General features: G+C 40.4%; 5 protein-coding genes across 7 annotated transcripts in view; 2 read left to right on the top strand and 3 right to left on the bottom strand.

The window, feature by feature from the left end:
- Positions 1 to 395: 395 nt before the first annotated feature.
- LOC126580954 (probable histone-lysine N-methyltransferase Mes-4) lies at positions 396 to 4,713 on the bottom strand. Of its 2 annotated transcripts, XM_050244313.1 has the most exons (4): positions 4,317 to 4,580; positions 3,962 to 4,242; positions 926 to 3,880; positions 396 to 853 (listed from the first exon to the last, which is right to left on the bottom strand). In XM_050244313.1, the coding sequence occupies exons 1-4, from the start codon at positions 4,408 to 4,410 to the stop codon at positions 557 to 559; spliced, it is 3,627 nt and encodes a 1,208-aa protein (XP_050100270.1). In that variant the 5' UTR covers positions 4,411 to 4,580; the 3' UTR covers positions 396 to 556. The 2 variants fall into 2 exon arrangements, with proteins under 2 accessions (XP_050100270.1, XP_050100269.1); XM_050244312.1 differs by having other exon boundaries at positions 926 to 4,242; positions 4,317 to 4,713.
- Positions 4,714 to 4,809: 96 nt separating this feature from the next.
- LOC126580955 (uncharacterized) lies at positions 4,810 to 6,072 on the bottom strand. The gene is made up of 3 exons (XM_050244314.1): positions 5,793 to 6,072; positions 5,612 to 5,729; positions 4,810 to 5,537 (listed from the first exon to the last, which is right to left on the bottom strand). The coding sequence occupies exons 1-3, from the start codon at positions 5,886 to 5,888 to the stop codon at positions 4,894 to 4,896; spliced, it is 858 nt and encodes a 285-aa protein (XP_050100271.1). The 5' UTR covers positions 5,889 to 6,072; the 3' UTR covers positions 4,810 to 4,893.
- A 1,235-nt stretch (positions 6,073 to 7,307) lies between these two features.
- LOC126580953 (mitochondrial import inner membrane translocase subunit Tim17-B-like) lies at positions 7,308 to 9,095 on the top strand. The gene is made up of 3 exons (XM_050244311.1): positions 7,308 to 7,424; positions 7,673 to 7,839; positions 7,915 to 9,095. The coding sequence occupies exons 2-3, from the start codon at positions 7,696 to 7,698 to the stop codon at positions 8,314 to 8,316; spliced, it is 546 nt and encodes a 181-aa protein (XP_050100268.1). The 5' UTR covers positions 7,308 to 7,424; positions 7,673 to 7,695; the 3' UTR covers positions 8,317 to 9,095.
- A 133-nt stretch (positions 9,096 to 9,228) lies between these two features.
- On the bottom strand, positions 9,229 to 13,951 carry LOC126569048 (uncharacterized). The gene is made up of 5 exons (XM_050225849.1): positions 13,559 to 13,951; positions 10,872 to 10,907; positions 10,610 to 10,770; positions 10,396 to 10,523; positions 9,229 to 10,323 (listed from the first exon to the last, which is right to left on the bottom strand). Exons 1-5 carry the CDS (start codon positions 13,644 to 13,646, stop codon positions 9,975 to 9,977), a joined length of 762 nt encoding a protein of 253 aa, XP_050081806.1. The 5' UTR covers positions 13,647 to 13,951; the 3' UTR covers positions 9,229 to 9,974.
- A 9,176-nt stretch (positions 13,952 to 23,127) lies between these two features.
- LOC126570368 (calexcitin-1) overlaps positions 23,128 to 26,487 on the top strand; it is a 15,234-nt gene continuing 11,874 nt past the window's right edge. Inside the window, exons 1-2 of one of the 2 annotated variants that reach the window (XM_050228084.1) lie at positions 23,129 to 23,247; positions 23,359 to 23,434. The gene's annotated coding sequence lies outside the window, so the exon portion shown is untranslated. Of the gene's footprint in view, positions 23,248 to 23,358; positions 23,435 to 26,487 lie in introns of both variants that reach the window. The other variant, XM_050228085.1, reaches the window with a different exon arrangement.

Raw genomic sequence — 26,487 nt, 5'->3', positions numbered from 1 at the left:
TATAGGTGCTTATTCTGTAACTTTCGATTACGATGGCCTCAGGCGTTCGATGATTCATGCGAATTTCGAAACGTTTCGAAAACAATAAACAATTCAAAATGACAGTTTGAAGTAAAAAAACTGTTAATTAACTTGTTTTTTTTCGGTATAAAAACGACTTAACCTTTGTAATAATAGTATACGATTAGCAGAAAGAAATTATTGATGCACAATCAGGACGCTATAACTGTTTTTCAGATGCTCAATGCTCGATGTAAACAGAACGCCAGCTGTCGACCACAAAAATGCACTCGACATGCAGGCGATCGTGAACACCAAATGAACACAAAATGAACCAAATGAATCGAACGCCTGAGGCCATCGTAATCGAAAGTTACAGAATAAGCACCATAATCTCAATTTCAGTTTCATATTCTTAGTGAATTAGCAAGCATTTCATTATTTTATTCAAACATAAGTAATTTAATAAAAAAAAAACAAAACAAAACCGGCTCACTACAGAAAAGTGTGTCCAAACATAAAATAATGTAGCATGGCGAATGCAAACACAATCTTGTTACATCTGCTCGTCATTTTCATCGTTCACTTTCTGCTCTTCTTTGATTTGAACGTTGTCCACAGCAAAAACGTCGCCTTGATCGATCGTTGTCGATTTTTCATTCTCATATTTCGCCTTTTTAGACATTTTTGTTTTCAATTTTGCGCTTGATAACGGACGCTTACGGATGCTCAGTGCTTTCGGTGCACGATATTTTTCTCCAATCTGGCCCGAGCATTTCTCTGATCCACAGAGACATGTCTGCCTATGTTCGCCGAATTTTGCCAAGCAATAGTCAAATGTGAGTTCTTCGCCCTGATGAAGAAAAAAAGAGATTATAATTCCATGCAAATTTTCGTCGTTACTATCTCCGCAAAATAAACCTACCGCTTTGATATCCTTGAGCGCAAATATTCCGATAACCCGCATACCGTCTACCGTCCACTTTTGAGTTTCACAATTCGGCTCACAAGAATGGTTGACGAACCGCGCTAGATTGCCTTTTGGCCCTGCATCGATGATTATTTCTGAATCAACTTCAAGGAAGTAATAGTGCTGCTCATTTTGTTGCTGCATGTAATCCAACCGTCGCCGGAACTCTTTCTTATTTATCACCTCTCCAACGTATTCAATGATAAATTGTCCAGCTGTGAGGTCTTCCCTTGTTACCAGCCCATGTCCTCTATCCTCAAATTTACGAACTTCCATCTCCGGATATATACGCTTAGCAAACCGCTGATTTGAGCAACGGTCTTCGGCAGGGCATGTTTCGGGGTTGCATTCAATGAAAGTAAGGCGATTGATACATGAAGAGCTAGCACCGCAGGGATCGTCATCATCCTTTTTGCAATTGCAAACCGAATCCATGTTTTCCTCCTTCATGCGTGATCTACGAGAAGATTCCTTCAGTGAGGCGGTGTATCTGTTTTTGTAGATTTTCGTAAACGTCGGAGAACCGATAGCTCCACCGTCTATCTGATGTCCTTTTTTCTGCTCTTTCAGCGCAACATAGATCGTGTGGGCTTCCTGCATTGCTTGATGGTATTGCTTGTTCAGCGTGCCAGACTTTATTGTTCCAAGGTTCTGAGAGTCTCCTTGCTCGTACTTATACATTTGGCGACGATTAATCCATGCCATGTCGTGTGAAGAGAAAAACTTTACACAAATATCCGTAGATTGATGGGGCATTTGTAACAGATTGTCAGGTACCAAGGGTGGTGCCAGCGTCAAGGCAGGCCACCAACGGTATTGCCCCATTTTGACCACCACAATTTCGTTGTACAGTGGGTAACAGCCGCCAACACAAAAGTCACAATAGAATTTTCCTTCGGGAGGTGGCGGCTCACAGTTCAAGCACTCGCGGTGGATCGACACAGGACAGGTATCGCACATAACCAACAGGTCTCCAGTTTTGCAACAAATACAACACCAGTTAACGTTGTGGGCTTTCTCTACTAGTTCGTGCTTCGGACAAATTATCTGTTTGTTGGTGATAAAGTGTGATCCTGCAGGCACGCAGCCAATTTCCGGGTGGTACGCCGAGGGGCACTTGATGCACCGCACCAACGTTTGCTTTACATTCGCAGCCTTAGCATTCGGATCGTCCGATACGCAGGTATGGCACGCGTGGTAGGGACAAACGATGCTTTGCTTCTCCATTTGACGATACTGCGGGAACAAAGTAAAACAGGACAAATGATACAATTGTGCACATGAGGTGACTACACAACGGTACTTGGGCTCATCTATAGCCATGTTATCATTGCAGATGAAACATTTTCCACGATTCTCGGCTTCAGCGTTGTCGTACGACTCGCAGTCGTTGCAAATCCAGTTTTTCTCCTCCATCAATTGGTCGGTGTTCTCTTTGTTCACGATATCCTTTGTCACACATTGCACATGAAGGTATCGTTGGCACTTGCAACACTTGACGGTGTTGTTGGGCTCGCGACAAATTTCGCAAACGTAGCCTTTCGGTAATCCTTTCACCAGAAGATTTCGCTCAAGAGGAAAGAGAAATTTCTCCTCAAGGCTTTGCGGTTTGTGAGATGAACGACGGGCTTTCTGGTTAGACGATGAAGAGGGGGCATTACTCGAGCTAATTTCTAGTGGAATCAGGGCACGCAACTCACAAATCGCAGTCTGTAGAGATTTGATGCTCCTCTGGGCAATGGTACGCTCAGTTCCAAACGGTTTATGACGGAGACTACAGATTTGCTGCACATACAACTGGATCTTTTCATCGACTTTTTTATCCTTGTTTTCTTCGAATAAGAATGCACGTGTGAATTTGAGCAATGTCTCGTAACCAAACTGATCAAATCCTTCCGTTACGCTCATTTCGTTTGTGTTACTTCGATCCATTGATTGAAAAAATCGAGAAATATTGTTCTCTAACAAATTAGACGATTCTGCTTCAAATGAATGACCGAGGGTAACCGTTCGCTCATGATTGTGTGAATTCGCCGACGTGCTTTGAATTGGTTCGTAGGCAGGACTTTCTGGTGTCGCTCTCTGTAGTTGTTTACGCTGCCGCGACATGTTCATCTTGGAACGTTGCTTCCGTTCTTTCATTTGTTCTTTAAAATGTTCCGGACGGTCTTCGGCGGGCATAGCATAGTAACTTTCCGCATCACGACAAGCTGTACGCCAGCCTTGGCTAGCTTTTTTGATTTTGGCGCGCAATACCTGTCCGAACTCAGAATTGATCACTCTGAGACGATACTGCTCTGTGCTATCGAATGGAATTAGCTGCGTATCCTTCAACCATGCTCGGAGTCCCTTGCCAGCGAAATATACAACATGTACTTCGGTCCAACTTTCAGATGATGTTTGCTTTTGCGCTTTTCGAGTTATTTGGTTTGTAACGGGATCCGGAATTACCATGCAAGGCCAGTGAATATGATTCATACTTTGTGTGCCCCAATACATATCCCCTACCAGAAAGCCTCCACAGTCATAGTTAATGGAGGAGCCTTTCGCGCTATCGCCATCTGATGATCGCTCCAGGCCTCCAGAGTGGCTTTCGTTGTTTTCTATTTCCGGCAGTGATTGCGAGGCTAGCAGATTGGTGGATATAGCGCTCTCTTCGATCGAGTTGAAACTTGCATCCATGCCGATTATTTTGATTTCATCCATTCCAAGCAGATCTTCATTTGATCCTTTTATCACAGTTATCTTGGAAGATGAACGATCACCAACCTTCAACTCGGATTGGTGCTCCTTATCCATCGTAGGCACCTTCTCTGATGAGATAGCTTGCATTTTTACTTCTGGCCCATCAACGTCCACTTGAGTTGCGGAAGGTTCAACGATTACCTTGGTTTTTAACTTGGACGGTGACTTAGAAACAAACTTGGTCAGCTCAACGGGAACATAATTGATGTTCTCCTTCTGTTTCTGATGACGCCCGTAACGACTTACCCGGTGCTCGCCGTTCGACTGAATCTCGGTCATTTTTGGACTCAGCGAAGTTTGCAATTGCATCATCAAAGTACGAGTCTGCGGAGATCTGCTGACGGGCGTATTTTGTGATATTGGCTTCACACTCAAGATCTGTTCTCTGGATAACAATTGCGTACCGCTGCTGCAACTGCTGGAAGCTTTAGGCTGTCTGAATTGCTGCCTCTTTGGCGTTTGTTGCTGCGATTGCACCATTTCTTTGGCCGATGATGTTGGGGAAAGCATCATAGCTTCCGAGAATGCTATGGAAACGGGGAAACGAAGAGCGTTACAAGCAATTACAAGCGAATCTGAATTTCGCTAGAAAATAACCTACCAGCATCATCCATCGGCGTCACCTCTTTCGGATCATCCGACGACGCGTTGCTACTTAGTTTCCGATGCCGGGATAGTTTGGCGTATTTTTTCATTTCGATAAGCCTTGGAATGAAGAAGCAACACGGAAAACACTGGACAAAATGCAACAAAATCAGAAACTAAACTATAGCAGCTCCGTGGCTTGTTCAACAAAAACGCGCGCCAAATCAGACGAAAATCGTGGAATGACGTTTGAGGCTCACTGCCCACACTGGGTGCAGCAACTGCGACACTTTGCAGCTGTTGCGGACAGCATTTCGGCTTGTGAAACATGGGATCCAACGGGATCGTTCAGACCAAAATCAGAGTTGTTGCTGCAATCGTCCCTGTTTCAAAAAAAAAAATATGTGGGAATGAGAGTAATTAAATTTCTATTAAATAAAGTAAAGTATTCCGGCGATGTAGCCCAAGCAAATCACCTGTCGTAGAACAAACGGAAAAGTGTTATTGAGGAGTGTTTAGCAAACGCATGTATTTATCATAAAACTATCCAAAAGCGTTCAAGGTAAGTTGAAACTCCCGCATTTCCCACATTTCTAGTACATAATGATGGTAAGATCGGATCGATCCACATCAATCGTCGTGGGAGGAGGTTCCTTATTGATAATGTGACGACGCCAAACCAGTAATCCAATACTGGCCGAGTGAAATGCAATGGGCAAAAGCAAACACCAGTAACTAATTCCTGGCGATGCTAGCCCACTAGAAGAATAAGGAATCTGCGTGGTGAGAGTATCCGTGATGGCGATATTCTTCTTCAATGTACTTTCAAACAACGATCCCCAAAGGATCATGGCCAAACCACTAGCAGCGACGGTGATTCCATGCCAGATGTACAGACCGAAAACACTAAAAATCGGCTCCACCGGGTTCCAGAGCACGTTGATGATGGAAAAACTAACTGAGAAACCGGCGAATCCAGCAGCAATTCCAGTAAACACTACTGTAGACACCCAAAGGCCGGTATTGATGAATTCAGTGCGATCGCCGCTAGTAGCTTTCGGACTGGCGCCAGGGCCAGGAGCAATAAGATGATTGGCTAAGGATCGTTTCCTCGAGCTGCGCAAAGGACAATCTGCTGGGCGCAATCCTTGAAGTAGTAACAACACTTCTTCGGTTCTACTTTCCTCACTGTCCTGGCAACTGTAAGCGCATACATATTCGCTGTACAGACAAGTAACTGCAAAAATGGACAATTGAACAGCGTTAGGCATGAAGATATCCTGATTAAAATCCATTGCAAACTGTACTTACGTGTTAGGTCAAAGTACCGAGGAACTGGAAGAAAGTTCTGTGTGAGCGATCCTGAAAAAAGTCCATAATTGATCTCGCTGTTCTTGTACGCATTGCTTTCGAATGCTTCCGACACAAGCTACAATGGAACCATAAAGACCGTCAGTGAACTGATATCATCGCGAAAACACAGAAAACGTACCCAATAGGGAGTGCACAGGGAAACAATGAGCACTGTTAAAGATGCACAGGACAAAACGAACGTTGCAAACAACAGGTTCCACTTCGTTTTAGCCATCGCCAGACTTTTAACGGGAACCTTTATGCGATAGCCAGCCTGTTGGCATGTTGAGCCATTTGATTCCGTAACCCACAAAAGAAAGGTACTGTTCCTTATATTTTATCCCACAAACTGACTCATATGTTCCGTCGTGAGCTGCCGGAGAAGCTTGGAAGTATGAGGCCGATAAGAGCGCAATTGGCTATCAACAACTGATAGCACCTCTCGTTAATGGTTATCTCTTGGGTTGGCCTCAGCACACCCACCAAGTCTACCGGTTGTTCATCGTTGCCATAGACAAGCAAGCGTGCTTAGGTTCGTTTCAGGCTGCAGTCGCTACTGTACGCCACACAAAATGATCGTCACAGCACTGGAAAACAACCGGAATTCGGAGATATCGGAGAATGCTATCGGTGCCACTACCGTCGAAGAACCGCAGGTATCGTCTGAAGTATCGAAGAATGTCTCAGAGGATGTCTCAAAGAAGGCAAAAGGATTAGCCGCAAGGACAAGGAGTGTTGACTGAAAGCATTTAACCAGTTTCGAGGAAATCGATTCAGGACATTGGTGCACGTGCTGCCATTTTTGTCCGTAACATTTTCCGTAACGGAATAAATTTCCATAAAACCGTTGCATAGGGAACCAAAACCTTCAGCCGCAAGCAAGCATTCTTTAGCCATGAACAAGGAAAGGTTTTCAGAGTAGTACTCGTCAGTACTACTTAAAGTGTACTGGTTGATAAGTTGCTGTGCTGCGAAACTAGTAAATCGCCATGAGTGTCCAATTGCAATCCAACCATTGATCCTCTGGGGAAATCGTAGTGAAATCAGCAGCAGAGACTAGAATGGTGCTGTGGGTCTTGGTCACCAGCCCTCTGGTTTCAGCACACGCATCTGCAAGGATGGGCAGCTCCACATTTTAAACAACATCGCCGGTATGCGATGTTGCTCTGAAAGGAAGCTGCCGCAGCGACCTGTGCGATCTGTTTGACTGTGGTTGGAGGAGAAAGGCAAGTGGGGAAAAGATACTTTCTTGTCTTGCTTATAAGCTGCCTCGAAGCTGCCTGCCTGAAGCCCCGAAACCTCGCGAATTACTAAACACGAACCACGCTGAGGCTTAAAATGAAACGTCCCGGTTTTTGCAGACACGTTAGCTGGCTGGTTTAATTTAAAATTGTGTTCATTTGTCTATTCTCCATCTTTTCTTTAGACCTAGAACAAATTGTTTAATTTGTTTCAGTTATTACGGTTAGGGGCTCGCGAAACGGGAACCTAGGCCTGTTTTGCTGAAATAAAAGTTTGGCAGAGAATCGAACCGAGGATCAGCGGATAGAAAACGACTATGCTAATCACTACACCACCGCGGGTGGTGGCGCCGGCCAAAATTCGCCGCTGGCCAAACTCGCCGAAACCGCACCTCCTAGAAATACCTTGGTTTCCACGCACCTTGGTTGTCAAACGAAACCTTCGAGCGAACGAGCGAACGAATTCCGTGAAATTTTTGTGGAAAATTGAGTAATTTTCCGCGATTTTACGTGATTTAAAACTTCTCGTGGTACGTACTAATTGCGCTCAATCCAAACTCTTTGACCAATTCGATCTCTAGCAAGCACTCTTCTGCGATTCCCGGAACTCGGCCTGGTCCATGCGGTGTGTGCATTTGCGTAACACAGTGCCATACAAAATCATAGCAACGAAATCGATTTAATGTCAGTTAAAATTAAGTTTCAGGAAGTTTTAGAACGTTAATTTTATAGTTGGGAGATGGGAAAACTAACTGTAAACCTTTGCTATCATCCTCAGAACATCAGTAACCGACACCAAGGATGGAGGAGTACGCTAGGGAACCTTGCCCGTATAGGATCGTAGACGATTGTGGGGGCGCCTTTGCTATGGGATGCATCGGCGGAGGTGTGTTCCAGGCGATTAAAGGATTCCGGAATGCACCGTCAGGGTTTAACCGGCGTTTGGTACGTTCGTCGATGCACCTGACTAACCGTTGACCTGGACCATGCTCATTGTGATCGTTTTCTGTTTACTTGTAGCTCGGAAGCTTAGCTGCGATCAAAAGCCGATCGCCGATTATTGCCGGCAATTTTGCGGTATGGGGTGGAATGTTCAGTACAATTGACTGCACTCTTGTGCATTTCCGGAAAAAGGAGGATCCATGGAACTCCATCATCAGCGGTGCTGCTACGGGTGGAATTCTGGCGGCACGTAATGGGGTACCGGCTATGGTTGGCAGTGCAGTGATTGGTGGTGTTTTGCTGGCCTTGATCGAAGGTGTAGGAATCATGTTTACGCGCATATCCGCCGAGCAGTTCCGTAATCCAGCACCTCCTACGGACGATCCTTCGGCTTTGGGAGACCCAGGACAGCAGCAACAAACGTCTTCAGCCCCTTCGGCATTTGCGTTTGGCCAACCTAGTCCAAATAATTACCAGTGAAGATCAGTGACAAAGTAATATGGATCGAACTATTCAGCCGTGGTCGCCGTGAGGAATTAAGATTGACAGCGATGTCCTTCGTGGCCGCATGTACATTTTATGATAAATTTAGTTTGGTGGCTAAGTCTACAACATATGAAATGGTCCTTATACCTGTTGTGAAGAAATGTTGTGTCGGACACAGGAAAGCAATTGTTATCATGCGGCTAATCGTGTCGACTAATCGATGTTCTGGCAGGACGTTTAGTGTAAGAGCCTAAACCGTATAATATTTAACGCGTAATTAACGGAGCCACGCTTTACAGGACAGATAGCAAGTGGCGCCGCAAATCATCTCACAGATCATCAGTAACAGACGGTGCTCGTCGATTGAGTTGCTTTCCTGTGATTGTTTTTATTTGAAAGTGTCGTCCGAATGACTACTCTCTGTACTGATGAATTTCTGAGATGGATGTTAGATACCCGGATGCATCCTCTTCTGTCTTGGGTCCATTACATGTCTTCTTTTTGAAGGTTTGTGTTTTTTTTTTGTAAATATATCTCAACCATAAGATGCAATGGGCACAAAACAAGACAGCCTGCAATTTCTCAAACAACGGACACTAAGAATTATGCTTCAATGTAAGGGTCTCGAGTAAAACGCCGTGCTAAGAGTTTCATGCGGAAACGTGTTGGCCGGTATGCAACGCTACAATGAACACATTGAGTTGAGAAATATAGCAAGGTAAAAGAGGAAACAATAAATCCGATTTATCGTACTATCCTGTACTCTACATTTATGTCACGGATTATTATTCACGGACGAAAGGAAAACCACGTCTAAATAAGTAAGTATATCGGGCATTTATGGCTATTGAAACTGTTTTATGGTTTAATTTTGGTAAAATTAATCAATGTTTTATTGTTGCATTAGTTGAATGTGCATGATAGATTCATCCAACTCGATTTATTTTATTTCTTTCCTTCTGCAAGTTTGTACCTATTTACAAATTGAGTTCTTAGTGTCGAGGGTTCGTTCTTGTCCTATTTATTCCCAATTTATCCGTATTATGCACGAGATGTGTCCACTATTTAGCACAGAATACCGATTATCTATATTGACGGCTGCGATACCCACTACGAACAGTGCGATGACGATTTCGCGTAAAAACTAAAATAATAAGTTACTTCCCACTTAATGCCCATCTCACCGTCTGGTAGATGCGTTTTCCGAAATGCATATCTATCACCAAACCAGCCGTTGTTAATGAAAATTGCCAAAGATGTGTTGCCAATGTTCATTCTCTTGCTGATAGATCGTCATTTCCAAATCCATGCTCGTCTTCAACACTGCGAGATAGTTAGGAAACAGCTATAAATTTCAACTCCTGCATCAGATAACGGCTTCTCGCGTAATCCGGGCTCAATCAGCTGAATACTTTTAATCTCAAAAGGGGCATGCTTCACTGCCTTCGCGGACATGAACAGGAGGTCGGTCATAATCATTCAGTTAATGTTACTGTTGGAAGATGCAAAAAATCATAAAAATAAACGAGAAATGTTGTCCATCACCAAACCCAGACATCGGGAGATCAAACGTATAGCTTTCGAATTTAGAGTTCGTTTGTTTGCAGTGCAAAGACTGGAGATCCATAACTTTAAATTTTCTTATCGATGGCTTAAGCACTATATGGTACCCCAGAATTGGTGGCGCTGAATAGCTTGTGAGTGAACGGTTGCACCCCAGCATCACTGTCCGGAACAACAGCCGCAGCATCAAAAAGTAGCTGTCCAATCGCGTCCTCGTTGCTCGCTGCTAGTACACGTTCCATGTTACTCGCATCCTCCGACTTGTCGTCGATTATCCCGTAACGGCTAAGGTTGGTCGGGACGGATAGTGGCTTTTTTTTGCGGCGATGTTCCCGTCGGTGACCGTTGTTGGTTGAGGATCCGGGTTTGGATGGACCTGTGAACGGATCGTCTCCTAGTGCATGCTCCATTTCGGTCAATGTTAGCGGTGGTTTAGACCTAAGGAGTGAACAGGATAACGATATCATTCATACGCACCGAAAATCCCGCCTGACCATTCCAAGATCATACTCATTGCTAGCATCTGATGACCTCACCGAAACCGCGGACGAATCTGATTCGCCCGTGACCAAATCGTTAGCAGAAAGAAGCTGTTCATCCATCAATGGTATTAGCTTGCTAAATGGATAATATGTGTTCTGAATATACAGGTAGTAGAAAATAAAGGTTATCATTAGTTTAAGCACAATTTTGGCTTCAAATTTTCACGAGAAACTGAACGCACTTTATCTGGAATCATCCTGACCAGAGCCCATCGGGCAGCGGGTGTGAGGGCGACCGGTAAGTTGATGGGCTGTTCTGGCGGTTGATGCGGTCGAAACGGTAGGCCATCTCCGATGTCAGTAGAGGCTGCTCGTCGAGGTGGTCCGTCACGTTTTCCGTGCGCTAGAAGCACCGAATGTAGGACGGTAAAACACATAAACAGGATTGAATATTAGTGACGGATGGCCACTTGCTTGCTGTTGCCGTCACCCACATTCTCATACCTCCCCAGCATGAATGTCCGTAACTGAGACACGATCCTGATAGTATACGCCGAAGGAAGATGCAAGGAAATAAGTATGAGAGCGAAACATTGGTTAATTGACTTCAGTTTTTTATACAGGTTAAGCAGAGAAAGCATGTGCATTGCTCCAAACCGTTGGACAAACAGTCTTGAATCAATTGGAACCCAAAGGGAATTGTTTAATCAAATCGTTTACTTTCCTTAAACTCTTGGGAAATCCTTTGATTGTGGAATTTGAAAGGTTCCGTCGTCACAGATCATTCATGAGCTAACCAATGGATTGTGTACTATTTCCTCTAGAGTCCTCCCATGACCACTCTATTATTGTAGTACTAACATTATTGACCAATATTACTTTCTTGTTAAATAAGTGCCATCTCTCAACCTCGTTTGGCGAGGGCAGGTTATTAGTAAAGTAACTAAGGGTTCTTATGACTACATAACTCCTTCCTGGTAAATATCCTGACACAGCATGTATGAACGATTCGCGATATGAAAAGATAATGCTTCATATCTGTTCCACACGATGGGAAAGTTACAATTCGATGGTCATCGTGATAAACTAAGCCCTGCTGTATATTAAAACGTTGGCAATAAACAACGATACTTCATTAATTTATGAAATCGATCAGCATAAAATATGGCACTGCGTGGGGATTGCTAGTCAACTGTTGGGCTAGGTAGCAATTCCATTATCTCATACGGTCTACCGTTCCCTTTTATTCTATTTTAGTAACACGATTGCTCTGTTTAGCACATCTTTTTTAATTATTCCTTTTTTAATTTTTAACAAAATAACTGACTTAATAGATTTTTTTATCATTATCATTAACAAACTAACTATCCTTCGCAAAAGTGATCTTGTAGCATGATATGTAAGATCAATTTGATAAATTATTAAAAATCCTACTATATAATGGCGAAAATTTAAACTAATTTTTTAGATTTCTTAACGCGTTCATATAAAAAAATGTTTTCGTTAACCCCTTTTTTATACGGCAAACAGTTTCGCCCGCACTTCCACATAAAAAGATGACTTCTTCGTTTGTCATAGATTAGCAAACAAATTGAGCAGCCTTTTCTGATTTTGTTTGTTTCCCATGATGATGATTGAAATTGGTATGAATTTTTGCTCGGAAAGCCGTAATGTCTATTTGGGAAACCAAAATATGATTACATTCACTGTTTCTAGTTGAACAACGTTAAACAGCGTTAGAAAATGTAAACTCGCAGCACCGAAAGATCGTTTGATTGTTTTTGGAGTAGATACAATAGTGCACATGGTAAGGGGTACTCCCTTACATTTGACATTTTTTTTAAAGTGAACATTTTCGCCAAAGCAGCGTGTGCTTTCTTCTTGTTATGCGAGCTGCATTTTGTGGAAATATTGTTTGACTTTAGCAACGGCAGGGAGAAAGCAGCTAAGTGAATGTTTGACGATAAACAACGTGATGCATGGTGCTGCTTCATGTATGCACCAGTTATTGAAGGATTGCCTTCGGATGGTAATGGAGAAATAATGTAACTCTTGTGTTGATAAGCAAGAACGCAATGTGCACGTGGGTATGAATGAATAGACGATTATGATCCGGAGGGCACAGAATACAGAGATGTCAAATATTTTCTTTACGTATGTCTCGCGTTTTTTGTTGCGATGTTGTTTTAAACTCTTTCAAACCGAGGCGCCAGAGCTATACGATCCCTCTGACGCTGATATTTGGCATGTTTGGCATGACCGACGGCAAGAACACAAGCTAGAAGGTGCGATTGTTTCCTTTTCCGTATCCCTTGAGCTTTTTATGAAGCCTAAAGATTACGCGTGGTGGAGGTAGTTTGGGTGGAAATTGAAATCAAACACATTACAGTACAGAAGGGCGGGCTATTTGATGCCGTCATCGGACAGGACACGAACAATAAGGCCAAAATAGAAGAGATGCAGAATGGAAGCTAAAAAAGACATAATATGAGGACCAGAAAAGAGTCACTACCAAACTGCCGTACGAATGACGCATCCTTTGCTTTCAAATGTGTTTGTTTGATGCCCTTCCCTCAAGCCGAAGGATAGATGGAATAATGCGCCTTTCAGCAATTGTTTTAAGGGGAGGATTGCTCTGTGTGGTTGATGCATCGTCGACAGCTCGCGTCTTTTCACTTTGGGCTGTACCTTGGTTTGAAAAACAGATAGGTTGCGAACCTGGAATTAATTATTCGTCCTCGTGATAATGTTTTTGATCTGAACGAAGTAAAACGATGTGATGCATGATAAGTTAAAACATAATTGCATGAAACATTCTTATTGACACGATATGAAAAATGTAACAGCATATTAGCTTTATCATAGATTACTTCATTTTTTATTTTTTGGCTAATTGAATTTTTGGTGTTGTCAAAGCCAAACACAATAACAACTCCATAACTCTGTGTGTACCGGGCATGTTAGTATTATAATGAAATTTAATTTAATTTAAAAAATAATTGGATCTATGATTGGTTCGTTTTTCACTATTTAAAGTAATGGATATGATATAAAATAGAAAGATAGCTAAATGGTGTAAGTACCCCCAAACATACGGCTCGGTTCACTTCCAGTTAAACATTCAAAAAATAAATAAATACAATTGAATTTCGGCAGAGTTAACATTGTCTATCCCTCAATATCTACTATACCTTTAACATGTTCCAAGCACAGACACGTTATTACTATAAAAGTCATTGAGACTCGAAACTTTGTCCCGAAGATGTACTGGATTGCCATCGTCACTGCAGTTTATGTTTGTGAATAAAAATGTCGCTTTTTTATATGCCACTGAATCAAATAAACTTGATTAATCACAAACGCTCTCAATCACCTTTGTCACGAATGTACAATCGCTTAGCGTGACGTATATTTTAAAGTATTCAACAATTACAAATTAGCTCCAAACACCGTTTTTTACTGATAGTTGCGAAAGTGATCTATTGAACCATATTTTCACGTAAACACCTTTAAAAACTAGTACATCACTCGTTCGGGACTCCAGGTAGTATCCAAGTCTCCGTCAGCGTGTTAGCTTGGGTAACGGACCAACAGCAACTGCGATGTTACCACGCTGCTCACGCTGTCTTATATACGAGCCGTCGAAAATTTACAACCCTCTCAACGCTTTGCCACGCTGCCGCGCAAAGTGCGCGAATTGGACTCATGCAATAATCAGAAAGTATACACTAGTGATGATCTATAATATACTACCGTGTGTAAAAAGTTGGAGCATGAAAGACATCATATTCCAGTTAATCTCTAAAGAGATAAATTCGTTCCATTCTTCCACTTTCATTTCTTTAAATTGAATTAGAGTTTACAAAGAAACTTTTTTTTATTTATTTCAATTGATAATATTTTGAGAATAAAATCTTTTTTTTTTATTCCAGTCAGTTGACACTTTGTCCATGCCATGCATGTTCAAATAGCTATAATCTGACCATCCTCAATGCTTACTTTTCTTATCGTGTATCATATCATAAATATGAGTTTAAAAATGATTTATTCATTATCCAGTATTTTTTTTTTGTATATGTTTACGTATGTATGTGTTCGATGAAACCAATATTTTTTTTTGCAAGGAAAACGTTGTTTTATCTCCCATTTCTTTGTGTTCATATCAATTCTATCCACGCAGAAATCCGTTAATTGATTTAGTTGGTTTAACGGTGTCGCTTTCGGTGAAAATCTCTTTAAAAATGCTATTATCTCTCCGTGTCATACTGCCCATTCTCAGTATTCAACAGGTTCCCACCTGTTCCACTGTGGCGTATGAAATAGTAACTCTATGGACTATCTGAATCCATAAATTCTTATTCTATTCCCCATACGAACGATGAAAGACAAACTTAAAAAGAGGAAGAGAAAGGAGTTACATAGAAAAGATGCCGTGTTTGTGTTAGAAGGGAAATAGTGTTTATATAGATGGGAGCATTACAATATTACAGTGTATCTGTTGATAAAGCAATCAAGCATATTGAGGTCCGCGCTTCGTTTGTTTTAAATCATGTTGAAGTATATTGTTATAATAATATATTATCAAATTAGTCATGATTTACCCGATTTGTATTTGATTTAACAATTTAGTTGACTGGTTGAAGGACCGTGAAAGCATATTCTAATTTTTTAAAATTTGTTTTAAAACAGTCATGATTGTCCGATAAGCGAAAGCTAGTATGAGAGTCCTGTAACGTGACTGATTGTTTGGCGTCGACACGTGGTTCACATTCAAGCTCGTCCAACTGCTACTCTCACTACACTCGTGGCCATTATTGAAATAAGGATAGCCCGTTGATGATTTTACAAAGCTCTCAGAAAACACCTGTTCCCTATTTAAGGTCGATTGGATACAACGGTTCATTCATCATGCTACTCGTTCTTCACTTATGGTATAATCTGCCGAATGTACTGTTCGATTTCAAGTAATTGTTGGTCTTACACATCCAAGTCAATGAAGTATGAAGAACAATCGAAACTGTTTATGGGAAGGAAGCAAGCATCCTTTTATTAGCAATGTCCTTGCCCTTATGAAGCAATCAGAAAGCCAAAATTAATTGATCATTGGTAGGAACGGTTACGCCAGTACGTCATTTGTGTGTAGTCCCTGGACTTGAGTAAAACAGGATGCATCATCTAGATGGTTGCAAATTGTTTCAAATGGATATTTACGGCGTTACATTTCACCATCCGGCTGCCAGATGCCATCCCGATGATCTTGGTGTTGCTAGCAAGTGCCCATCGTAAAAAGGTGGCTCGAAACTAGGTTGTTTCAGCAGCATCAATCGCTAAGCACATGATCACTGCACATACACTCTGTTTATATCGTTTTAAGTGTCGTTCCGCCGCAGCAAAAGGCCAACTAGGCAAGATTGAGGACTGGCCGTAAACAGACAAAATACATCTGCCGGACGAGTTGGAATTTTTTTTTCCACAAAAGAGCGTCATCGGCGTTCAATATATCTTAAAGGTACCAGTACTGACAGAAAATGGTGCGTAGGGGTAGTTTGATTGGGTAATGATGATGATGATGAGGGGTGAGCTTCGATTAAATTTGTTTGGTCCTTTTTGCGCGTCAATATTTAGATATCTAATGAAAATAGCCTGATTCAATCCATCTCCAATCCTAAAACGTCAAGAAACGGGAATGTGAATAGTGCAGTTGGGCCCTTGAGCGAGAAGTGCATTTTGGGTGGGATAGTATGTCTATTTTAGCGTGATTTTATGGCCTATCTGTAACATACTTAATTGCGGAAAAGGTAACTGTTTGCTATGCTGTTACGAGTCTGAGTGGTTCAGTTCGACGGTACGGCATTAACAAGAGCATCGCTTTTGTAGTTAATGATGGTGTTGTTTCTGTAAATGTCTTTCTATACATTATAGGAAAATAGTTTTATATTCCAAGCACTTAAGTCATTTTGTGGAACGACCTAATGCTTTAATTATAGACATTGATTTATGGACAACTTCCATTTGTGCTACTTACTTTATGCTACTTAGTTACATACATTCCTTTAATTATCCTTATCCATCTTTGTTATTATAAATTTACTTATTTTTAATAATGTATTTTATGCAATCTCTTGAATGAAGCATAAAGATATTTTAATCTAAACAAATTAAGATAAAATCTTAAAAATGTGTCTTTATTTCAGATTACTTGCACCGAATATCCGGGGAAAAGAACTTTGTCACGGTTTGTTCAAACACGGCTTATAATAAAAGGAGTAGAATTCTCGTCGGGCGACCGGGTAATTGACGGAGGATTCGGTTGTATGTAGTTAAATGATCTCTGTCTAAAGCTTAAGCTGATTTTGACCTATGGTGATACTCGGGATAACTTTAATTAGTTTACGAGTTTTTCTTTAATATTGTTAAATATAAAAAACAGGTTGTTTTACGAAAACGTGTAAGCAACTGAAACCTTGGTTCAAGAACATAAAAAGTAACATCAAACATTTTATTTAGTTTTCTAATTGTTAAAAAGTATGTTATCGTATTATTAAAAAAAATGTTACTTTCTCGATTAGAACCCAAAATCGGAAGGGTGACTCCACCACGATTCCCAGGATCGCGAATTCCCAGAAACCTCAGTTGAGCTCTCCGCCTGGCTGCCTTAAACATTAAGTTAAACATTTAGAGAGAAAAGGTTACTTCTCATCACACATCGTCCAGGAGATCGCGGGCCGGTTCTATCAATTCCTTATTTTGTAATTTTATTTTTCGGATGATGTTTTTATTAAATCTTCCACAAAAAAATACCAAATATTCTTCAAAAGTTGTAGATTATTATATCATTTACTTGAATAAATTAAGTCAAATAGTTTCTGTACAAAAAATCGTCAAAAACGGGCCTTTTTCCGTGCCCGGAGAAGGAGGTGGACGATGAGGTGGCAGAGGAGCGGGGTAACTTCCCCTATAATGTTGTCAATTTCCCCCTTGAAATAATCCAGCATACAGAATATGATGCTGTTCATAGTAATAGCTACAACACCAAACATCACGAGAGTCGCGAAACATGTTATTTAATTTTACTTACTTACTTATCCGTTTTGCCCTGCCACAGAAGATTCCTCCAGCGCTCCTGATCGAGCGCCGTCGTCCGCCAAATCGTGATAGTCCAACTATTCTGGTATCAATGTCGATACCGTCGCACCATCTCGATTATCAACCCCTTGCTATCCATACGGAAGGCCTAAAAAGAGTTTATTGGCGGGGTCGTCGTCTGCCATTCTCTTGGCAGGCGCAGCCTTCCGAGCCGGCCGAGTCTCGAAATCATGAAATATTTGTTCTTATCCGAACGTTATGCAAATTATTTTTTATTCCTGGTTAATATGGAGCTACAATCGAGTCCGGATGATCTTTCGAGATGATCGATTCAGGATAACTCCCAAATGGTTCTCAAATGATATCAATTATGTTTCCTTCAATGGTTTTCTGCGATACAAAACGAACGTTTAGCCAATTGATAGGTATCGAATACAGAGTTAATTGATTGATGTCACCGTCACTCGAATGAGCAATAAACGCAATAACCGCTAATTTATCGCAATGGTAAATGATGTAGTCGTTTACATCTTTCTCTGATTTGTATCTGTTCTGCGTCCGATGTGATCCTTAAGCATGGGTATCACACCTTTATGGTGAATCAGCGACAGCCTTTCGAAAATTAAGTAAAGTTAACATGCAATCTTCAACTCAATATGTTCGTTTCATGGGTTGTGTAGATCAGTCGGTCCTCTCAGATCAGTGGAACATGTTTATGTGTTTGCAAAAAGAAATTGAGCATGATTCGTAAAAAGAAATAGTTTGATGTTTAAATTACAGATGAAGATATTTTCAGGTAAGTTTTTCTAATATTACAAGTTTCAGTTTTCTTCGCAGTTCTATACTGCTGTTCTAGACTGTATCCCTTTGAATCCTTTTCACTAAAGGCTTTGCCAGACTGGTTGCGGTACGTGCGGCAAATCTGTACAAAATCACTGCTGCAACTGCCGCTCGTGCCGCAACAAAAGCACATCTGAACAACCTCGTTGGATACCGTGTTCGACAAGCCAAAAAGCGTCCGCAACCAGTCTGGCAAAGCCTTAATGTCGAGAGTTTCGCGTTCGCCGCTAGAGCAAATCTACAGCGCTTTCTAGCGGAAAATACGACTGAGACTTTTGAATCGGTGTTGAAACGTCCGTTTTTCAACGGCTCAGCCAAGGTGGGGGGAGGGAGGAAGGGGGGCCACATGGGATTTTGTCCTCGTGGTTCTCTGCTGAGTATTCTGTGAAAGATTCACGTCAATCGAGAAAGAAATGACAAAGATACAGATTTTTTTAATCGCTTTGAGCCCATAAATTCTACAAAATTATCATATGCAGTGTTTTCTGATGGTCAAACACTCTAAAAGTCCATCAAACATCATTCCAAGATACGACCAGAATGAAGCCTTGCCGTAAGAACCACTTTTTTTGCTAACACAATCAGCCCTTGAATCGTGAAGTAACAAAGATAGAGATTTTTTTAATCGCTTTGCGCCCATAAATTCTATAAATTAACGTATACGGTGTTTTCAGATGGTGAAACACTCTCATTCCAAGATACTTTATCTTTTTCTTAGACCAAACCACTAGGCCACCCATCCTATACGATGTCCCTTGAATGGGATTACCGACAAGTCTCATCTCTGTTTTGTGATGAGCAACTACCAGATCACTCGTTTTAATTTTCAGTTCCTTTAAGGGCTGCCCGCCCAGGAACATATCAGCGAACCGACTGCAAAAATCCCAGCAGGCAGCCAGAGGACTTGGATGAGTATCACAATCAGCACTTGAAACGTGAAATTTCGATCCGCGGTACCATCAATCTGGTCGTTGGTGGTAATGATACCTGGCCTTGGGGGTTGCTATTTTAACCTACAGGATAATACTCACAAAAGTTCAAACTTCATCAGCACTGCAAAAACTGTTTCAAGATTCTATAGAACCTACTCTTTCTTATAAAACTGAAGATCCAGTCGATCAATTTCTTTAGTGTAAGCATCTTGTGGGACTATACACGGTTTCTATTTACAATTTAACTATAATTCCCGGTAGTATTCAGGGTTCACTCAAATCTATCCAAAACTAAGAGAGTGTGTGCGTGAATTGAGAGTGTCTGCAGGATCAGTGTGAAATGGTAAAATAAGTGTAAAATGATAATTATGAGCTGTTATTACAGTCAAGAGTAGAAAAATGAGATGGTTCCCCAAGAGAAATAATTTTAGAGAACAGAAGATCTCTACAATTCACTCAGTTGCAATTGCGATTGACAGATCTAAAAAATGGTTCTAGAATTGTTAAATTATTGCATTATTGTACAGCAGTGGTCTCAAACTCGCGGCCCGCGGCCTCATCCCTGAAACATATGTATTTCTAGTTTGATCATTAATTGTATGTTCTTTGTAAGATTGTTGATATATTTGCAATGTCAATAGCGTTAACAAAATTCAAGGAAGAAACATTTCCTCAACATTTCTCGCGGACTGGTTGATGGCTGGCTGTTACTTCTCTCTGCGGCCCGCGTGTCTATATGAGTTTGAGACCCCTGTTCTAGAGGCTGAATTGGTCACGATCAAGGAGCATAAGCGAATATTCTCAAGCAAAGCCCCGGGATACAGGTCGCTGCACAACATCGCAAGTTATTTTACAGAACCCTTGTAGGAAGGAACTGAAAGAAATGAACACTCGCGCGTGTTATGGATCGAACGGTCACACTTGCTGAGGAAGGTAGCCAGCGTGTTCACATCGCTAGTGTGCTAAACTGTGTTGTTTTTTGGCTCTATCGATGTTTTTTTTTTTCAAATATCGTAACAGGCACATTATCTCGTACGAACTGTAATTACTGTCAGCTTAAATATTTTCATAATATCAGTGTTTTGTAGATTTCCACCCTTTTCTGGTGGAATGAATAAAAAAAACAAATCAAACAATATAAAAAACAAAACAAACAATAAACTGCCAACTGTCATACTAATTTTCCAAATCCAATTGACTTTACCGTAAAAAATGTTGATTGACTGGCGATACCCTTTCATCTGAGGTATCACGCTGCATACTCACCAGATTAAAATCTACCTTTCTCACGTAAGTTTTGTACAGGTTGTTTCGAGGACATTACTAATTCCAACGACGATAGCTCGTGTATGTGGAATGGAGAATATATCACCTTTACAATGTATTGTCGATTGTTTTATTCTGCAAAACAATCATATTTTTTTATTCACATTCGTTCTTTCACTTTTAATCTCCTTAAATGCGGCACCAGTTTCATATTGCAAATGAAGCATGATAAGAATGCACCATTTCGTTATCTCGCCGGTCGTTTTGCGAATTGCTAAGGGATGCTGTAGTGTAAAGTTCGTCATCATGCATGAGGAATAAAAAAAAACTAGTCTTTTCAGCCATCTCGCTGAAAGCTGGTTAATATGTAGAGGTCATGAAATTTTATGTTGAACACGTGGCAAATTTGTCATGGAATTCAGTAATTTAATAGTCATTAAAAAGATCGCCTTCTTGTTATTAGAAGGAAAAGAACACTACAGCTCACAAACTAAAGCTTTACTGCAGAAGAATTGCGTAATGGTTGTGCTACTTTGCGGCGAGAATGCGTATAATCACGTCATAGAGCGGATTTAAAGATAAAGAAATCTGATAAGATTTACGAACCGTGAGATCTTGTAGCCACACATTGTAGCAACTGATGCGGCAGAATGCGTTTGGGTTCGTTGGCTTCATGTCAAGTTCATGGTGACGGTAATGATAATGTTTCAGGTTTAGTGTATGCAACACTAATCATGAAATTACTCAAATAGTAAATAGTGATATGTATAACAGATACATCTTGTTGCTGAATATTGGATTTATTGTTAAATGAAGGGTTTCTTGTGGTCCATCGCTACTTTTCTTGCTACTTAATTCTTTTATCATTTTTTCGAAATTTGACAATATCTTGGCATTTTATCAAGACTAGGAATGTAGCAACCTTAATTTGGATAAAATAACACATGGAATATGTCCAAGGAGATTCCTTCAAATCTCTACACATTGTATCGGTGCCAATGCGGAAGGCTGCATGTCATCACGATAGGTCATTAGGATGGCTTACGGCTTGCTCTATAATTAACAGATTAACGGATTATTCTTTAGTGACAACTTACGAGTATTTCCGAAGAACGTCGTTTGATTGTAAAATGGGTAAAATTTACCTGTATCGTTACGAGCACATAATACATAATATAGCGATGATCTAATCATACTATTATCATGACACTGTAACGGCCTAACGTTGACTGTGACTGTGATATTAATATAGATAATTGACGCAAAAGTGAGCCGTTTAACTTAATTAATATTAGTTGTTCTATAATCCCCGAGTGTATATTGAAAGGAGCATATAGCAAGATTTAACTGGACGAGTTTGGCTGAAGAAAACGCTGTCAAACAGTTTAGTGATCGATATGGCACGTGTTTCAATTATAATTATATGGCGTTCTGTTTCGTTTAGCCTCGGTTCTAAAAATGGTTTTGCATTTTCAAACATCATTCATCTGCTCAATTTGACCTTCTAATATTGATGGTTTTGTCAATTTGCAAGTGCTGTTGGATAAGCTTTAAAATTATTGTCCGCATAAAGATAGATGCTGCAGTGGGTAGTTGTTCCAATCAATGCGGATGAGCGAATGAAATCAAATATGATCGAATACTTCATGAACAGCTTGATTGATATAAGTATATATTGAATATTATATTAAAGTTCAATCCAATAGCAGATCTGTGACTTATGTGCAATTAGTGTATACAAGAGTATTTTTAAGACTTTTTCCTTTTTTCTACAGCATATCAATCAGTACAGCCACATCAACAGCAAACGGCGTTTTCAATGAAAACACGTGATAATCATACTTTTGGCGCGTCGAAGCAATTGGCAGCACCGAGCCCCATGGCGTGGACATGAAAATGGTACAACTTGACGCGCCATACTCTTTGATAGGCGACGAGGAGAACTGATGCCTTTGATTACTCCCGCGTCGACCACCCACGAAGCATACGCATATGAGAAATGAACACGTTTCAACGAAGCTTGTGAAGCGATCGGTCCCCGGAAACTTTCCATAAATGCTGTAGTGAGAAACGCCTGGCCTGGTTGTGATTTTTAACACCATCTGTCCAGCTCGCTGCAGTTGGATCTCTACCTTCCGAACGGTTACCGAACGGCGTGTCCTGTTCCATCCCGAAGCCCGAAATTCGCTCTGGGTGACAAGGTCGAGGCGCTGTACGATATTGAAGGTAGGAAGCAAAAAGAAAAATGATAACAATACTGCATCGAACCGCTGGCCTGATTCAGCTTGGGTAGCTACCAAACACATCATTGCGAATTTCGTGCGCTCGTGCCCGAGACTTTGGAGAGAGCGCTTGGGTTATGCTGCGGACCTAGACTGCTGAGAGTGTCGCTTGATGGCTGTTATCTGGTTCGCCGACTGTAGCCGACCTGGGACTATGTGCAGTTCGTGCTAGGAACGCTTTCGTACTGCTGGTGAACTCTCATTCTCTCCACTCTCTGCTAGGACACTCTATCCCTGCAGCTGCACAGCCTTTATCTGAACGCACTGCGACCGCCAACGAGGGTGCCTCGTGTTTTGCTGCTGACATACCTATAAAAGCAGAGCGTAGAAAGTTACGCATCCGTATTCGTTCTGTGGCAGCCCAACGGTAAACGGTACAGTTCCACACCTTTCTAGTTAGTGCGTTCCACCTGAGCATAATTAGCTCAGCAACCAACTTACCAACAACTATTTTTCAGTGCGCTGGAATTTTCGGTGGGTTTTGATCTTGCTCGTGGTAATTAAATGTTCGTGCCTATCTATAAGTAGCTGATTTGCAGTGCTCTTATTGTTACTAACGTGCGATAAACTGTCTTCAATCTTTAGTCGATCTTCTTGCAGATCGGAGTGTCGTATCGGATGTAATCGTAGATCGGAGTAATCGTACTCACAAGTAGAACAGGTGCGTTCTCTACGATAAAAGTTGAGTTTGATTGAATTATGAAATTAGTCAATTCTCAATAAACAATTTGAAGTGACTAACACTCAAGAGACATGAAGGAGTGTATTTTGTGACGGGAAATTAACTGTTTTGGTCGTCTGTCTCGTTCTCACTCGATTGTGAGGATGGATAATCCCGATAAACGGAAAATCTTCTATCGCAACCATTTCAAAGATTACTGGTATTTACACATCTTTGATCCGGTACTGCTTCAATATTTGTTATTCAAGTGATTATTGATTTCATGCCTTCAATGCACTGATTAATACAGTTTAGTGAATAGTATGGACCCCGAGACAGATTTGATTCTATGTGTTAATCAATTCTAGTAAAATAATGATGATTTTTTACTGTTGCCATCCCTATGTTCCCATTTGAACGAATACCTGTATAAATTCAAATTCCATAAAAAATACTAAAAGAACATTCCTTTAACTGCTACTTTAATAAGAAATTGCAATCTTGCAAATGCAAAGTTTAAATTAAATTTGAATTAAAATTATTTGGACTCTAATATTGTCATAGCAATCTAACATACCTCAAGATCAAAGCAAATCTAATATTCCCGTCTAGTGTCATTTTGTCTATCGGTTAGTCGGCTGAGTTGAGTTTTTGTGGAATTTCATACAGTCAACAAACCTATGATTGTGAAATTCGATGCAGGATTCTTGTTGGTTCATATATAGTTAGCGTATGGTTACAGAGTTTAGAGCATATCTCTGTATTGTAGATCATAAAGCTTTGATGAATATTTCCCAATAGCTCCCCTTAGGCAGGAACTGCGCCTAATGGGAAATAAAACTCATTTAGTGGTTGCAAGTTTGGTTTCTTTGCCATTCTACGTGTGCAGCTACTGTGTACTAATCCAATACAGTAATGCTATTGAGATTTTCAGAGGTCTGAAGCACGATAACAACGGTTACAGAGAAGACTTTCATTCGGTTCACTGGGGTTGACTCTTCAATTAAAAAGTGAACGTAATTGCAACGTACTATTGAGACAAAAGCAATACCAGTACTTAATGGGCACAGTTTATTGACATTCAGAATTTTGAATGTAATGTTTTGTGGCCTCTATGAATACTCTTGTTCGTTCGCATTGATCGTTGAGTCATCGAAAAGGTTACACTTTACAAATCATTTGAACTGCGAATGCACTTCATATGATTTACTTATACAGATTATTTTGTTGGTTTTATTTAGATTTAAACATTTGTTTTCCTATACGAAAAGGGCATGCCCTTGAAGTTCCGTTATCGACTGCTCTGCTACACGACGAAAGATTGCTATAGCCATGAATTATTTCCATACCATATTTTCAACATTCTTCTTCTTTGGACGATAGATAGAATAGATTTACTGCTTTGATTCGCTGGTCAATTGGGAGACAATAAAATGCTTGTTTTATTATGCTAGCAACCAAGCAAACAATGAATCCGATCAATGTATAATGGAGCATTTTTTAGAAGTACCTTTACGGAGCTACTTCATCGAAACCGAAAGCTCTTCCGTCATTTTTGTAATATTAAGTGCCCAAGGGAAACTGTACCCTTCATTGGTACGAATGGTACTGGCAGTTTCGGTTGTAAAATGAATTGATAGGTGTCTTTCAAGAAAAGCTATTGGGGTTAAACCATATTCAAATGGAAATGCTTCAATCCTATGTAAATATGTTTGCTGTCCCAAAGAAACATTTGCCAGCTAATCAAACAAAGCAATTACACACCGACATTTGGAACAAGCTGGAATTGTTCCTATCCTAGATATAATTAAGCAATCCATTGCGATCTTGAAAACTATCCATAGCAAAATCAATGCATAAAATGGATAAGCTGACAACCTTCAATATTGTTGTTATAAAAGCGATTGCTTGTTGTGTTTGTGCAGCGATTGAAAGTTTGCGAATCGCTTAAGCCCGTCGTGTGTTTTTGTACGCTTACCATAGCCCTCTTAAGCAAACATGTGTTAGTCTTGGCATTGAAATGAAAATCTGGAAACGCTTTGACATTTGTCATTTGCATACCAATTGATTTAATTCTCCACACATCTTTGACCGACTTTATAAATGAAAGATTTGGCTTGGTGCCCAAAAATATCTTATTCGGATAGCAAATTTATCATGAACGAACTGATTTGTTCCAAATGTTCTTGAGCAATTTAAATTACAATAAGTGTATGACAATAAGTGCCATACAAAACCAGTCTTAGAATATCTTAGAATAGGAAGAACATATGTACTTGCATGTAATACATCTGATGTATAACTAACATAAACCATACAAGAGTAAAAAGCTATACAAGGTTTCAATTTCCATAATCTCCCATCCTTCAATTACAAATCTTCAGTCCCAGATGTAATGGCTATGGCAGAATCAATGCAATCGGCATCCGTGTCCGTGCCAGTGAAGCCCAGAGGGATATTTTAAAGATAAAAATAATCGGTCAGCTGAACCGCCTGAAGATATTTACACTTTTTTGAAGTTAATAGCCGCTTACATTTATTATCATCACTACGATCATCATTCGCTCAACGTCAGGAATGTTGCATTTCATATCGGTATTAAATGCGTTGGGGACTGATAAATCAATTAAACATTTGTGATCTGGTGCATGCCATTAAAATGATGAATACTATAATACTGCATGGTGGCTACAGTTTCTTTCACCAGTAATTAAGATTGGAAATATAATTAGCACCGTTGATAGAGGTTGATGCGCTTACCGTTACCAAATTAAATAGTGAAATGTATAATTGTGCTTGATAATACGAATGATGTATTGACATAATTTAAAATGTGCAAGGAATAATATAAAATAATTGATTTGAAATGCAATATTTTGGAAAGTTCCATGACCTTTGCGGTGAATATGCAAGAAGATAGACTTAAATATTTTTTTTATAAACGTAGCAAAGAACAAACCGTGTCTATTTTCTTGTCTAATATCATATAAATTTTTAAAGGCGTAACCCCTTTTTTATTTGAGATTGTCCGACAAAGACCTGATAGAATATTG

Source organism: Anopheles aquasalis, chromosome 2 (assembly GCF_943734665.1).
Source record: "Anopheles aquasalis chromosome 2, idAnoAquaMG_Q_19, whole genome shotgun sequence".
Classification (NCBI taxonomy): Eukaryota; Metazoa; Arthropoda; class Insecta; order Diptera; family Culicidae; genus Anopheles; species Anopheles aquasalis.
Note: the sequence above shows the minus strand (reverse complement) of the source record. Positions and strands in the feature narration are given on the sequence as shown.